This window comes from Pangasianodon hypophthalmus, chromosome 9 (assembly GCF_027358585.1).
Source record: "Pangasianodon hypophthalmus isolate fPanHyp1 chromosome 9, fPanHyp1.pri, whole genome shotgun sequence".
In the NCBI taxonomy this organism is placed as follows: domain Eukaryota; kingdom Metazoa; phylum Chordata; class Actinopteri; order Siluriformes; family Pangasiidae; genus Pangasianodon; species Pangasianodon hypophthalmus.
The window spans coordinates 10,442,660-10,459,459 of NC_069718.1; the positions used below are offsets into that span (position 1 = coordinate 10,442,660).

Genomic DNA, 16,800 nt, shown 5'->3' on the forward strand with positions numbered 1-16,800 from the left:
AAAAAGCATGATGCCAGCCTTGTAATTGAGTGCAACCTTGAAGGGCATTATGTGACATCCTTATGGTGACCATATGCTTGTTTTGCTCATGCATGGTACTAGTGCTTTAGAAGCAGTGTTTCTCCTTCATGCATCTATTCCTTGTAATACAAGGAAGGAAATCTGCATCATGACAGTTCATGGAGAGCTCTGATGGCTCCCTGGTGTCCCCCAGTGCTATATCTTTCCCCTCATGTTCCAGTATCTGATGGAAAGTCCTGATCTGCTTTGTAGTATTTTTAGGGCTGTCATCCCCTGGATCTGCCAGAGTTACATACCCCAGCCCAGGGCACAGAGGATATATAACAGCCAGTCTCCAAGAGGTGGGAGCTAAATGATCAACTTAATGACAAAGAAGACCAGAAGACACATAAGCACACCATCAAAGAAAAAGATGGGCCGCCAGGTAAGAGCTTAATCTCCTGTGCAAAGCAAGACATGGAATTATACAGGTGCCACAAATGAGTTAGGCATTTCCACTGCTTTGCCTCTAGCCCTTTGGCTGCATTTTTAATGCTGAGAGAAAGACTAGAGATGTGCTGGCTCTTTTTTTGCCTTATCTTGTCAGCCTTGAGTGTTCCACAGATTTTCAAAATCAGGTAATTCAAAGAATTGAATTAGCCGTACAAATGTGTTTTGAAGGAGGTTAGACAACTATGTCTGCTTCCCAATAATAATAATAATAATAATAATAATATTTCATAGATGGAATAAATGCAGAAATGTATGATATGTGCTATTTTGGTCAATTTTTGGCCAAGAACCTTTACCCATCTGGCTCCTGGTAAATACATTATTTAGCACTAATTGAAACAGAATTACCCACGTTCTCATGTGTAAAGCCATAATGGCCCAGTGCTGAGAAAGTAATATGAGTGTAATTGGCATAAAGGCTGGATCAAGGCTGTATATTAACTCTTTTTTCAGGCTTCTAAAATGAAGCCAAGCCAGAAAATGCATGACACATCTGAAAAATGATTTTCTGTATGATTTTATATGAATGTTGTAGAGCTTTAAGACTCTAAAGCTAATGGGTTAATCAAGCTGATATCTGGCCATGTAAAATACTCAATTACAATTGGCTGGCATTAATTTCTTAAAACACTATTAATGTAAGTCCAGTTAAAAAATAGAATCACAGGTATAAATCAATGCACTTCATCCTATATAAGAAAAACCAGAACGTAACCATGACAAGGAACATAAATAATAGATTAGGCTTGGCTTTGGTTATTGCTAATCAACAATAGGGAAAATAAATCACATGGCCATTAACATTAGTTTTAATTCATTTGGACATCATGAAGCTTTGGAAGAATGGAAAGCAGCAGAGTTAGCACTAAAGAATCCTGACAGACACTCCATCTGAATCACTCTCTACATGCAGCAAAAAAAGAACTCTTTTCCCAAGAAAGTAGGCTAGACATAAGAATGTGTTTTCAATTTTCATGTCAGTCAGTTATGACTAAGCGGAACATACAAAAGCTCAGTTTTTGAAGAATGTTAAGAGTTCGTGGTATAAGCAGGAAAAAGTTGTTCAAAGTATCCTGAGCAAAGACCCTACTGGGAATCTTCTTTTATATATTTTGTTGATTGACACATCTGGAGCAAAAGATGCAAAGCTTCTCGCTAAATTTATTTTAAAAAATAATTCACTCTTAAGCATTCACCCTATGACCTGGAGATTGTGAGTTCAAATCCCAAAGATGCCATAGCCATATGTGGCTGGCAGCCAAGGGAACAAAACTGGCTTGCTCTCTGGGTGGGAGGGGTGTCGTTCTCCCTCTCTCCCCTGTCAATCACAGCAACACTAGCCAATTGTAGGTGTCTGTGAGCTCATGTATGTGGAAGAGGGTTGATAGCTCTTTCCTCTGAATGTGTTCCGCTGCTCTGGGAAGCAGGTAGAAATGGATGTGTTAGTTTTCAATCTCCCTGGTGGCTGGTTGGTGGGAATTGGCAGGTGACCAAACTGGGGATAAAATGTGAGTTTTTTTTTTTTTAATTCACACATTACACTGGTAGCAGTACAGAGAAATACTGCACATAATTTCCCAGATACTGTTTGGATTCTCCCTACAGGTTTCACAATTATAAGTGACCATGATGGCTGCTGATCTAAACATTTCACATATTCTGCAAGACCTCTGTCACCCCCCATATAATGCCAATCAATTGTGCTGTAAAAATGAGGACAAGAACAACAACATCAATAATGCAGGGATAGCAGAGGAGCCATGGCTTCTCACTAGTGTGGTGACTCAGAGCCAAGAACAAGAGCATACACATAAACAAGGAAGTGAGAGGAGTTTCAAGACTCAGGTTAAAGAAGATGAAACGAAGCACCCCCGGGGACATCTATGTAATTCACCAGTATCTCTGAAAAACTCAAACAATAAGAACCGGACAGACCAGTCAACATCAAAGCCTAATATTTCCACTAAGAGTTCTGTGTTTGAAAAGTGGGCTGCCATGGATAGGGCCAATCAGAGACCCCTTGCCAAGAGGCAGCTTTCAGACATCAGCAAAGCTTTCACTTCCACAGCTGTGAAGAAGACTCTGGTGAAAGAGGAAGATCAGACAAGAGAGAAGGTGCAGAGTAGTGCTACTCAGCAAGACAGGAGGAATGATCAGATTATCTTGAATCAGCGTGGGTCCAGAAGGAAATTGCAGAAGGAGCTGATCTCCAGCACGGATGATTTCTACAGAGTGGACACACACGCAATCAGTGCTGGCCAAGAGGTGAGAAATATGTGCCATCTGATATGAAGCTATTCAAGGTGTAAAGGATTTGATATGTTGATGTGCTTGCAAAGTAATTAAAGGTGCTGCTTATTTAATCAGCAATGTGATCATGTATGTTGTGCAGCTAAAGAGTAAGAAGATCTTCTCAGTACAGACTATTGCTAGAACCATCACCAAGGGAACATCTACCGATTTAGAAAGGCTCCGTGCAATCTGGATCTGGCTCTGTCACAACATCGGTCAGTTTTTCTCACATTTTCTCTTCCAACATAAACAATATCTCTATGAATTTTTTGATAGGTAGAAAGCACCGACGCCCTTCCTAAATGCTAAATAAATATCTTCTCAAAGAAAACCATATCAACAAATTTTTTAAAATCCATTTATGTGGAGCTTCCACTGTTCATTCACAAGTTTTGTGCAAATTGTTACTATAGAAACAAAAACATGGTACAATGAGTTCATTAAAATATGTGCAACGTGTTTAAAATACATTTTAACGTGCATTAAAATGAGTGCAAATCTATGATTTGCCTTGCAGTGCTGTGATATAAGAGAGTTAAGCAATATATTAAAACCAATCTGAAATAGAACCTCTTTAGAGCATTGAAGATGAGACTGATAAATGGGCATTATCCGATTGTGCCTTAGACATTATTAAATGAATTATGCTGTTTACCTGCACAGTTTCACTACATGAAGAACATGATAATGTTTGCATTTGCAGTTTTGGACTGTTGGACATTAGATATGTTTGCTCTTTGGTTTGAAAATTATTTGTATCAGTTTACAGCTTATTTTTAAAACTTGGCTAAAGGGAGAGTGTGTGTATGTGTGTGTATATTTGGAGTTGGATTTTCTTCTGTCAGTTAAGATAACCACATAAATGTGATTTATTCTTCTGTTATATATGTATCACTAATGTGTTGCAGATGTGTGGTGTGCAGTTTTATTGTTCCGATGGCCAAATCACAAACTTTTACACAGCAACATATGCATTGGTTAATCTTTACCCAATTACAGAAAGCTCTTTGACAGATAGAACCTAAAATATATGCTTCTACTAATAACAACAGTGTTGTTCTGTATAGAGTATGATTTGAATGGGTACCTGGGTCTGACTGAGAAAGTATGTTCTGCTGAGCAAGTTATTGAAACAGGACGAGGAGTTTGCTGTGGATACTCCAGTGTCTGTTTACAACTGTGCAGGTAAGAGCATCACATATACCTTTGACCTTTGGTTGTGACCTTAGATTATTAGCAGCATTACATTTTTAGTTAATATATTCCTTTAACCTTAATTAACTTTTGAACACTGTTGATTCCACGACAATACACCATAAAAATACATACTATCTACCTCTAATTAGTAATATTAGCAATAATTGGACAAACAGACGATAACTTATGTTTAAATAAGTGATGGAGGTAATAAAATGTGATAGGTAATAAAATAAGATTTTTGTTTAATAGAAGTTCAAGGTGGAGGCCATGATTTTTAAATTAGAAAGAATTTTTATATATCTGGTGTGGTTTTCTCTCACAATTTGGCAGGTTTCAGTAAAATATCTACTCTAAAGAAAAAAAGGTCCCTGTAAATGTGCCAGTATCTGTTGTTGTTTTTCTTTTGGTCACTACAGCAGATCATTGGTTTGCATATTTAATTTAGCAAACATTTTACACCGGATGACCTTCCTGATGCAACCCTCCCCAATTTTATCTGGGCTTGGGACCAGCACTGGAAGTGCACTGTCTTGTGCAACCCCAGTGGCTGGGGTCGGTTCCCTGCCAAGTGCCAGTATCTGAAAATGGGAGAAAAACAAATAATATAGACCACTATGCTAAAAAAATCTTTAGTATACCTGATTTGTGCAGGTCAACAATCGTCTCTTTTGTGATGAAATTTCTTTGGTTTTTCCCATGGTAATAAATGACAAAGGTATTTTACATGTATGCAGCCTCATGTTTATACTCCAAAGAAACAGGTCATGGTTAAAGGCAACACCAGAGTTCTTGGGGACTGAGGACAAATGATAAATAATAGTGGAAACTAGTAATAATAGTGGAAATAAAAGTGTAAACTTTTAATAATAATACTCTGAATAGTAGAACGAGCTCTGCTCTCTCTGCAGGGAGGCTGGCATTGAGTGCAGGGAGGTGGCTGGCCATGGCAAAGGTATTGGATACAAACTGGGTCAGAGCTACCAGAACACCAAGTCAAATCATATGTGGAATGCAGTGCGTTTGGAGGATCACTGGTATCTGCTGGATGCCTGCTGGGGAGCTGGGAGAGTGGATATGGACAGCAAAGCCTTCATAAAGAGGTACCACATACACAATCACATACAGTTATACCATGTCAGTATATACACTATAAGGCCAAAAGTATGTGAATATTTGACCATCATACCCATATGTGCTTGTTGAATATCCAATTCCAAAACCATTGACATTAATATGGATTTGGTCCTCTCCACTTTTCTGGGAAGGCTTTCCACTAAATTTTAGAATGTAGATGTGGGGATTTGTGCCTATTCAGCCAGAAGAGCATTAGTGAGGTTGGCGTCAAGTGAGAAGGTCTAATGTGCAGCCGGCGTTCTAGTTCTTATTAGTTCCAGTATAGGGAAACCTTAATGCTACAGTATATAAAGACATTCTAAGACAATTGTGTGCTTGCTCCTTTGTGGCAGCAGTTTGGGGAAAGCCTGCATGTGGGTGTGATCATCAAGTGTCTAAATACTCTATATGGCCAAAAGGTTTGTGGACATCTGACCATAACACCCATAAGTGCTTGTTTAGTCCCCTTTTGCTGTTATCGTAACCTCCACTCTTCTGGAAAGGTTCTCCACTAGATTTTGGGGCATGGCTGTGAGGATTTGTGATCATTCAGCCAAAAGAGCATTATTGAGGTCAGGCATTGATGTCGGGGGAGGAGGTCTGGGGCGCAATCTGTGTTCCAGTTCATCCCGAAGCTGTTCATTGGGATTGAGGTCAGGAATCTGTGCAGGCCACTCGAGTTCTTCCACATCAACCTTGGCACACTATGTTTCCATGGACCTTGCTTTGTGCATAGGGGCATTGTCATGCTGGAACAGGTTTGGGCCCCTTAGTTCCAGTGAAGGGAAATTGTAATGCTACAGCATACAAAGACATTCTACACAATTTTGCACTTTCAACGTTGTTGCAACAGTTTGGAGAAGGCCCCCATATGGGCGTGATGGGTAGGGGTCCACCTACTATTGGATATATATTGTACTTTTGGCCATGTGGTGTATAACCAGTAGGGTCATGTTGTGTAACAGATTTGTTAGTTGTTTAATGCTAAAGTATTGCTAATTTGGTTGGGGGTAAGCTATTTCATTTCCCCGTATGTTGCTTTGGTTCTATTTTCATAGTCAGAAATGAACACACCTGCCCTGACATGGGTTGTGTGGCATGATAAGGGGTGTGAGTTTCAAAAGTCCTCCACTGAAGTACGAGTTTCCCCTTTGTCTTGACTTAAAATTTAAGTCTTAAATCAAAGTTAAGTCTAACAGTAGATTAATTCAGTGTGGAATTTTACCAGACTTGTATCTGACAAATGGAGTACATGCTTTTAGTTAGTCATTTTTTAACCATTCATTTTCTTCCAAAACTAAACAAAACCCCCAAAATCATCAGTCAACACTGAAAGCACTGGCACCCAAACACTGCCAAAAATTAACAATTCTTCCCTCCCTCTGCTAGATACAATGAATTCTACTTCCTGACTGATCCAGAGGACTTCATCAATTCACACTGGCCCGATGAGAAGGAGTGGCAGCTGCTGGAGAGCCCCATTAAGCTGGAGGAGTTTGAGAAGAGTGTTCTGAAAACCTCTGAGTTTTACAAGCTTGGGTTAACACTCGTCCACCCCAAACAATTCTTACTCAAAACAGGTTGGTCCCGGCTCTATCCTCTCACTCTTGCACAGATTTAAATGTGTCTCTACTACTGTTTCACACTATGCTATTTTAAAAATAGTGCAGAAAAAAACACTGATTCTCGTTCCACGACAATATCCCTGTTGGAAAAAAAAACCCAAACAAACATGGAAACCACGAATCCATTACAGGTTTCTATTGTTTCCTGTTAGTGTGGTATTTAATGTTTTCCAAATTGATTGATAATCCTGCTGGGAATGAAAAAACATGGCCTAATGGAATTTTTGAGTTTATGTAATTTAATGAGTTTAACACTTTCAAAGAGTAAATTAATTCAGTTACAGATGTAGGTTATATTTAGTGTGCTATTAATATAATGGGAATATTTACCAGTTCTAGATATCGATAACTGTTAGATTTCAGTATTTAATTGTTTCCTTGCAGACAATTTAAGTGCAAATATTAATAAATTCCATTAGATCTATTAAGTATAGAATGGAACATGACAGGGTGTGCTGTTATAGGGGTGGACAGGATGGTGTGATGCAGCTTGTTATGAAGCAGAGTTACCATTCCCACTCTGAAGTTGATTATTTTCCACATCTTGAAGTGTATGTAGTGCTTTTATTTGCCAATGCTAACAATTTTTATATACCTTTTTGTTTGTAGTTCGTTTATAGTTACATTTAATTTTGTCGAATGCCATCAAAATAACTTGCATTATAGCAGCTCTAGTGTCATTCCATCATCAGAAGCTATTTTTTCTCTCTCTTGAAGTTAATAAGACAAAAATCACAGCTTTGTAGTGGGAAGTGCAAAGTCCTTCTTCCTGAAGACTTTCCAGTTTTACCTTTGACTGTTACAAAGCACCGATACAGGAGGCGCCATCCAAAGATGCTAAATAATGGTCTCCTTACAGAAAAAAAATTGCCCATATCAACAATTACACATTTTTAATCAATTTAAGTCCACCATACAAGTCTCTGTGTTGGCTGTTATTATGGAAATGACAACATACAAGAAAGAGTGCATTAATATCCACCTGTGATTTGACTTGCAGCCTGAAGTACTGCCTGAGCTGCTGTTACAGACAATTAATCAACACCTTCTGACTAATCAGAATTGAGAATTCGACAGTGCTGTGATTTAAATACCCATGAAACCACAGCTCATTGACCATTAAACACCACCAGACTCCTGGAGGACAAATTTGAAGCCAAAAGAAAACCATTAACTATGTCTACAATCAATAATGGGTCACCTTTTAACCTAAAACATTAATACTAACTATTAAAAAATATTGAGGGTTTTCTAATGGGATTCAAGGGTGTCCTAGTAGTGACTAGTAGTCTGTGATTGTGACCTTGTGGTAATAGTCTATGGCATTGTTGATTCAAGGGACCGAATGGATATTCACTGTATTGTGTCTGTATTCATCTTTCATTTCTCTGTCTGCAGGAAAATAGAAAATGAATCATACATACAGTAGTATTTATGTTCATGTTAATAGAGAAGGCAAATATACCACTGGTGCAATTAACAATACTGAACATATTGTGGGCATAAATGAATCACTGAATCATGAATGAGTAAATGCAAACACCACTAGATTCATTCTCAATAGGAAATGAAGCAACAAAATATATTTTTTCAACTAGCAAAATATTACACTATATTATGATTATTATCATTTATTTGTGTGCAGAGGATGGTGAGGCTTCCATATCAATGAGATTCTCTCAGCCTGTGGAGTTCACGTATGAGATTTCCCAGCACCACAGTGGTGAACAGAAGGAGCTGAGTACCTCTATGGGTCTACTCACCGTCACGCAGAACAGCATGAAGCTCCATCTGATGCCGCCAACCTCAGGAACATTCGACATCATGCTGTTTGCACGACCAGGACATACTTCTGGAAAGTTCAGCTGGGTGTGTTCCTTTCTACTGGAGTGCAATGAGCCTAAGACTTCAGAGAATCTTCCTGAGAACCCTTACCTGTATTGGGGAATGACACAAAATGCTGAAGATCTGGGAATGAAACCATGCATACATGGTAGTGAGGCCATTTTACTGAAATCGGGGTCATCTGAACTTGTGCTGCAGACTAGCAGGCCACTCATGATGCTATGTGAAATAAGCCATAAGGATCTAGATGACACTCTGGCTAAGAGATGTCTGGCCACCCAAATTGAAGCAGACAAACTTACCTGTAGCATTCTTTGTCCATACATTGGTTATTACAGACTGTCTGTATTTGTCAGGGACTATGAGAGTGATAGAAACAGCTTCCAGAATGTGGGAAACTTTCTTCTTCACTGCATCGCCAACCCAATCAACTTGAATCAGCTTTTGCCTCCAGATCTCAGCCACTTTTGCGGGCCTGGAATCAGGACTGACGACGCTGGTCTATCAAAGTTCAGCCACACAGCCGCAATAGTGAAAACACAGCAGGGAAAGTGCAACATCACCTTCCAGAACCAGCAGGATCTGGACCTTCATGCCATTTTAAAACATAGCAAAGAACAATCTGGACACCCCCTTTCTCAGCACATCTTCTTCACCCACAATGGCAGTAAGGTCACTCTCAGTGTGGCCCTGCCCGAGCCAGGAGTTTACAAACTGAGTCTTTATGGAAAAACACCATCCAACCAGGAATTTAACATGCTATGTGATTTTATCCTTCAAAACAGCTCAGAGAGCTCATGGCCCCCATTCCCATACACTTACACAGCCTGGAGGAAGGGCAGCGTGCTGTTTGAGCCACGCTCAGGCCTACTTGAGCCACTGTGTTGGGTTCAGTTCCGCGTCCGTGTTCCTGGGGCTCGCAGAGTCACCGTGCTGGGTGAGGAAAGAGTGGATCTGCAGCTCAATAAGAGTCACATTTGGGAAGGAGAAGTGTTCACAGGGAATGTGGAACAGATCAAACTCGCAGCCAGCCAGGAGGAAACATCTGATCAGATGGACATCCTGATGAGCTTTGATGTGCTGAAGCCACAAAATGAGATGTAAAAAAAAAAAAAAAAAAGTACTGGGAAAGTAGGACAGACCAAACATGGTGCATGGCAAGGCACTTCCAGGGTCCCCGGTTCGATCCTGATGGTACCTTTAAATTGACCGGTCCCCCATCCAGGATGTATTCCCACCTCACACCTAGATTCCCAGGATAGGCTCCGAACAACTCTGACCAGGATAAAGTAATTACTGAAGATGAATGAATGAATGCTGTCCGAATGCAATTTCTGCATCCAGATATTCAGTTCAGGCTAAAAAAAATCAATCTAGTAAACATGACTGATAACTGTGAACAAAATTTATAATACCTGGCAGCTTTCATACTGGTTTCACGCCTTTGTCATACCATAGATTACTTGTGTTTGTCTATGTGTCACATTTTTTTTCTTCAAGGTGCTGAAGAGATAAAATGAAGCAATCAAGATGTGATTGAAGTGTAGACTTTCAGCTTTAATTCAAGGGTTTAACAAACATACTGCATTAGCCATTTAGGAATTACAGCCATTTTTTTTTTACATAGTCTCCCAATTTTCACAGGCTCAAAAGTAATTGGACAAACTAAAATAATTATAAATATTAGGATTATTATTAATACTTGGATGCAAATCATTTGCAGTCAATGACTGTCTGAAGTCTGGAACCCATGGACATCACCAAATGCTGAGTTTCCTCCCTTGAAGTGCTTTTCCAGGTGGGTCTTTCTGTCCTCAGTTTTGTACTCAGTAAGTGAAAAGCATGCTCAATTGGTTGAGGTCAGGTGACTGACTCAGCCATTTAAGAGCATTCCATTTCTTTGCCTTAAGAAGCTCTTGGGTTGCTTTCTCGCTATGTTTTGGGTCATTATCCATCTGTACTGTGAAGCGCTGTCCTATCAGTTTTGCAGCATTTGACTGAATCTGAGAAGAAAGTATAGCTCTATACACTTCAGAATTCATCCTGATACTTCTATCAGCAATCACACCATCAATAATCACCAATGACCCAGTTCAATTGGCAGCCACACAGGTCCATGCTATAACACTTGTTTGGAACATAAGCCCTTTCTTTCCTTCTCCATACTCTTCTCTTCCCATCAATACAAGTTAATCTTGGATTCATCTGTCCAAAGAATCTAGATGTTTTCTAGCACCATCTAGTCTTTCTGTTCTTGAGTGTTACCAGTGGTTTGCATCTCGAGGTAAACCCTCTGTATTTACTTTCATAAAGGTGTCTTATGATTGTAGACTTTGACAATGATATGCCTACCTCCTTGAGAGTGTTCTTTACTTGGCTAGATGTTGTGAAAGAGTTTTTCTTCACCAAGAAAAGAATTCTGTGATCACCCCCTTAAGTTGCCTTCCATGGTCTTCCAGGCCTTTTGCTGTTGCTGAGCTCACCAGTGCATTCCTTCTTTTTTCAGACTAATGATGGCCTCTTTCACTTGCATCAACACCCCTTTGGACTGCATATTGACAGTTCCCATGAACAGCTACCAAATGCAAATTCAACGCTTGGAATCAACTCCAGAACTTTAATCTCCTTAATTTGTCATGAAATAATGAGGAAACAGGTCACACCTGGCCATGAAACTGCTTATCAGTCAATTGTCCAATTACTGTGAAAATGGAGGGACTATGCAAAAACATAGCTGTAATTCCTAAATGGTTAATGCATTATATTTGTTAAACCCCTTGAATTAAAGCTGAAAGTCTACAAATCTTGACTGCTTCCTTTCAAATCCATTGTGCTGGTGTACAGAGGCAAAATTCAGAGAATTGTGTCACTGTCCAAATACTTATGGACCTGACTGTACATTTCACTAAATATGTTTTTCAGAATTAGCACAATTAAAGAGAGCTAGGTTTCTACCTATTATAAGACTGAATGCATCATGACATTCTAAATGAAGTTATGTAAAATGTGTGCACTTTGATACACTGGAGAATGAAGATTTTAAAACTATTCACTGTTAGATACTCATATTTAGAAAAAGCATATTTGGCTTTCAAGTATTATCATCTTGTCTCACTTGTTTTTTATTTTAAAATAAAGTGCTTTCCCAACAAAATTATTTATTCTGTATAATGGTTCAGCATGAAAATCTGTGTACCAAACTACGCTTCAGTTAGAGGCCAAATAGCATAATTCATAGAATTATATTTTTTGCCATTTTTTCATTTTACCATCAAGTTTTATGCATATAAATACAAAACCACTGCATCAGCATTCAGCACTTGGCAAAGTCTGCAAATCAGCTCTCAGTTGGTCTGGTAATCAGTTTAAGAGTCACAGCACAGGAGCAGCAAGGCCATGCTCTCTTACACACCATATATCACGTCACAGCAACACACGAACTGAGCCACTTACGCAAGGCAGCAAATGCAATCTGTTCTCACTGTCTTTGACACATGCACTATTTTTACACTGCCAAGAACGATAACGATTGTTTAGTCCCCCTGAAGTTACAAAGACCGCACAGCCAGGTTTATGTTTGGCTAAGATATTGACATTAGGTCTGTTGTTTTTTTCTTGACGCTCTTCCTTGGCTGATTAGCATCATTCCTGTCTCACTCTGTGAGGGGCTGATAATGAAGGGGCACCTTCTGCTGGTGAATGGCAGGGTTGCCAGGTCTCAACAAAATATCCAGGCCAACTAAATCTCAAAAAAAAAAAAAAATTAAGCTAGCCCACAGCTAGCCCACAAATGTTGGCAGCATATAACAGAACAGTGACAATATGATTTAAGTTTGTTCATTTGTTGGTTGGGGAAAAAAAAAAAAAAACAATGACTGATTATTTGCCTTAAAACCTTGGTGGCTGTCCATTTGGTGTAAATAATGACCCTGGAAACCCTGGTGTATATGTTGAACATACAGTATATTCCCTCTATATGAAGCATAGTTCACTTGATAATAGATCAGACACTCAACTGAGTTACATTTAGCACTCGCTAATGAACTGAGCTGAAAACTTTTCTTGTTTCTGTGTGGCTAGGTCATAAGGACACTGGATATTCATTCATTTTGCTTTTTCTCAAATAAACAGACAACCAGAGCACTAAAGCATGAATCATCTTCGTGCAAAATTGATTTACAATGCAAATCCAACACACCTGACTCTAATATTCAAATGCTGCTAGACAGCTTGATTAGCTGGATCAGAAGCGCACAGATGTCACATCGCCTGTGGACTATTAAAATTGGTCAACTGCTTCCAGTAACTGCCACGCCTGCTGAACACAGACAGCAAATCCACACTGTTGTCTGTTGTCGTCCTTTCTAATCTGTTCACATACATTCCAGGGGTGAAAAATGCATGTACTTGTCAGGTAAGCTGCAGAGACAGATGTAGGTGCAGGTTGATATTTATTTAAATAACCAGGCAAACAATCCGAAACACAATCCAAAAAGTCAGTGACAACCAGCAAACCAGCAAATCCAAAAGGGACAAAGTAACAACAGCAGCAGAACCAAAACCAAAAACACAATCTCATGCAGAAGACCAACTTGGAAATGGCACTAGGGTTACTAAGACAAGACTTCACATTGTGTGTGTGAGGAAAAACTGGGTTATTTATTGCATGTGTGTGATTAATGACAGGTGAATGCAATCAGAAGTCTGGCAATGCAGAGCGGGTGAATGAGTCGGGTGACTGAGTTTCTGCCATGTTGTTTAGCAGTGGTGGATTCTGGGACATGGAGTTTGTGGCTGAAACTGGCTGTGACATGACAGTACTACACAATAAGATGTCTCATTTGCCTCCAACATAAAATGAATTACCAGCCTTTAAATTCACCATCAAATCTAAAGAAGTATGATAAGTTAACTGTACGTTTGGTAAATTAGCAAGTTAAGTTTTATTATTTAAAAAAAGCTTGTTACATACTTCAGGTAGCTAGTTAAGTTTTGTAAATTAGCATGTTAAATTACCTTGCCAAGTCAAGTTTTGTTTTCATTGCTAATGTGCCTTAGCATTAATTCAGAAAAGATTAGCTAACCAGCAAGCCGAGTACGAGATTTGTCTGAGATAGCAGAATATTTTTCTTATTACTGATTGCTTAGCGAATTAGCTAATCATGCAGGATCGGGCATGAGGAACTTGTGGTCAGCTCTTTTCATTAGTTAAAATCATGCAGGATCAGGCATTTTTACTCTTGAATACTTGAGTGTTTTTAAACATAGATACTTTTTTCTTTCACTCACATAGATTTTTTTGCCCCCATACTTTTAATTGAGTAAGATTTTGACAGCTTCTCTGTAATTTTTCCGCCCCTGTTCAAATCAGGTGTGCAAACATGTCAGCTCACTGTAGTTAAGTAAGTGAAGTTCATAATTTCATTCATAAAAAAAAGAAAAAAAAATCAGTTCTCAAGATGTCTCTGTTTAGGATGCTAACTCCTCTACTGTCCTCCATGAGGAAAAAAAATCTATATATTTAGAAGACTTTAAAGTGTGTGTAACTCTTGTGTAACAGTCTGAACAGTGCTGTAGTTACGTTTGATGTTTGAATAGCATTGTGTGCAATTTATTCAATCTGGGCCATAGTCCAACTGTACTCAATGAGCCAGGACAGTGCATGTCGTTTCTACTGAGTTTTAGCTGACACTAGAGGTCACTTCATTTTCTAGTGTAAGGACGAGCCATATGGCAGACTCTGTATTGAGCTTCTAGCCTGTAATATGCAAACAAAGCATATTAAATCTTTCACTTAGGTCTAAAACTACACCATGTTTTTACCTGGAGTCACTCTGGGAACATGGAGACAGAGGGCTAATGCAGGGTCAGCTATGTATTTTTGTGTACAGTTTGAACTTTTTATATTTAATTGTACTTTGTATAGTTTATTTTATGACTTTGCTGTGCAGGTGCTTCTGGACTTTATCATGGAGCATTAATAAACTAAGCATTAATAAACCATATGGAATGTCAACCAAGGATATTAATTGATGTTTGTTTAAGAGCATATGGCCCACCTCAGGTGTGTATGCTTCTGATCATTTTTAGTATGGTCTATGTTCTATACACTACCAGTTACAAGATTATGCGGTGTCCAAGAAAGCCTTAAACAAATCAAAACTATTTGTATTGTGTTCTTGAAGTTCTAAATGAAATCTTGAAAAAATATGAAAATACTTGTTTGGGGAAAAATGAATTTTAAGTAAAAACTGCTTGTTCCAAATATAAACTAATTGAAAAATACATTTTGAGAATTTTTTAAAATAAATTTCTACATGGGGATTAATGTAGTGTCTTAAAAAATATATATTCAAGCCAATGAGTTCGATTTTTTGACTGGTATTGTATACATTTTAGTATTTTTTAAATATTTTTTTAAATATTTATGACTGGTAGTGTATACATTATAGTTTTTAGTTAAAATGTTGCTTTATTTTTTACTTTTAGTATATATATTTTAGTATCCAGTTAAGTATTGTTTTACTGAATAATATTTTCATTTTGTTTTATTATATTATATTATTTGTAAGTGTATGATTTTACAGAGTCTTATGATAAACAAGGTCTTGATGTCTGCAAACTTCTTTATAATTCTGTATATAAATGAACGAATGAGTGTCTCTTTATTGTGCATCCTGTTATAGAAAATACCATTAATATTGTGTAACACAGTATAAAGGTCGTAGGCCAGGTTTGTGTTTTCTCAAAAAAGAATAACAAGAGTCTAAAAGCTTATAGAAAATGTACTTTTCTCTAATGATACTGATATGACACTAGACACTACATAATACACAGGAAAGGCTTTTTCATGGGTCTGATCTGCTCTCGGCACACTGAACAGACAAACAGACACTAACAGACAAAATTGCACAAATGTGAATCTTTACAGTGTCTAAATACTGAAACTGAAAAAAGCTGTGTATAACCCAGATTTCAGATTCCCCATCTAACCCTACAATATACACTGTGAAGAAGGCAGGCTGAGAAAAGGTCAGAGCATTATAAATAGCCATGCTTCCACATTGTCAGCTCAGGAACAGAGATTACCCATCAAGCCATCACTCTGACAGAGCTGATTATTGCAGGACACTATCAGTTACTGCTTCTCTATTCTGGGTCAGCGTGCAAGGGCGACAGGGGCGATGTGTATAGATCATACGCTCAGGGACATAGGGGAAATTTCCTCAGATTGTGTGTACTCACAAATTCACTTCTGTTATATATTCCTACTTCTCTTGTGGATAATATTTAATAATAATAATAATGCAGATGTTTAGTAATTCATGCTTACATCACATTTACGTTTCACATCATTGTGTTTCTGTTGATAGTTTTACTCTGTCCTTAATTTAGAATCAGACCTTTGTAGGGAAACCATTACAAGATAAGAGCTTATTTTTTTTCCTTCATGACGCACCAAAGTGGAGAGAAAAAGCGATATTTGAAAGAACAAAATGTGCATTCTACTTCAGAGAAACAATAAAATTCAATGGAATCCATAAAAATCCAGTCTAGACCTATAAATCTAGAGTTTCTACAGACAAGTACTACTAGACCATCTCACTGGTTGCAAACGAAATTCATTAGATTTCATGCAGTCTATAAAACAGGCTGGCTATTCCAACATAGATGAACAGATCATAAAATGTTCTTTTTTTTAATTTACTGCTGCTCCCCTTAAGCAGGCATGTATGCATCTTAAGGATTTATGTGTCCTGGAGCATAAATCAAACAAATAGGATTACTGTCACAGTGTGCTCTTCTAATAAATCAACACTTACTCAAGGCTAAGCACATTGAGGCTTCATCCACCACACCAACACAGGTAAATTTCCTCTTATCTGTTTTGCCTTTCCATCTGCATTAAAATGGCATTTTTGACCATGAATCAAGACAGATTTTAAATCCAGTCTCAAAAGTGGATCTGAAATTGTGGATGCGGGAAATGCATATTTTTCATAACACTGACTATGATTGTTATGTAATCTCTACAGTTCCTAGATAGCAGAAGTTATTGTGACCCCATTTTCTGTATTAACTATCATAATTTCATGTTTAACTGATAATAATAATAATAATAACCCAACTACAGCTACACATCAAACAGATAGACAGGTTGGAAGACAGACGGACAACATTAAAAAACAAGAGTGCAGACATACATAATATG

General features: G+C 38.2%; 1 protein-coding gene across 2 annotated transcripts; it reads left to right on the forward strand.

Moving 5' to 3' along the window:
• Positions 1-294: 294 nt before the first annotated feature.
• On the forward strand, positions 295-12,389 carry LOC113529592 (uncharacterized). Of its 2 annotated transcripts, none has more exons than XM_053237229.1 (7): positions 295-445; positions 2,119-2,778; positions 2,906-3,020; positions 3,873-3,990; positions 4,914-5,105; positions 6,508-6,698; positions 8,389-12,389. In XM_053237229.1, exons 2-7 carry the CDS (start codon positions 2,140-2,142, stop codon positions 9,690-9,692), a joined length of 2,559 nt encoding a protein of 852 aa, XP_053093204.1. In that variant the 5' UTR covers positions 295-445; positions 2,119-2,139; the 3' UTR covers positions 9,693-12,389. The 2 variants fall into 2 exon arrangements, with proteins under 2 accessions (XP_053093204.1, XP_053093205.1); XM_053237230.1 differs by lacking the exon at positions 295-445 and adding an exon at positions 452-2,021.
• The last annotated feature ends 4,411 nt before the right edge of the window (positions 12,390-16,800 follow it).

Excerpts from the sequence above, each read along its gene's own strand:
- LOC113529592 (XM_053237229.1), top strand. The coding sequence starts at position 2,140 with ATGATGGCTGCTGATCTAAACATTTCACATATTCTGCAAGACCTCTGT. Across the intron at positions 3,991-4,913 it reads GTCTGTTTACAACTGTGCAG|GGAGGCTGGCATTGAGTGCA; the intron begins GTAAGAGCATCA and ends CTCTCTCTGCAG. Across the intron at positions 5,106-6,507 it reads AGCAAAGCCTTCATAAAGAG|ATACAATGAATTCTACTTCC; the intron begins GTACCACATACA and ends TCCCTCTGCTAG.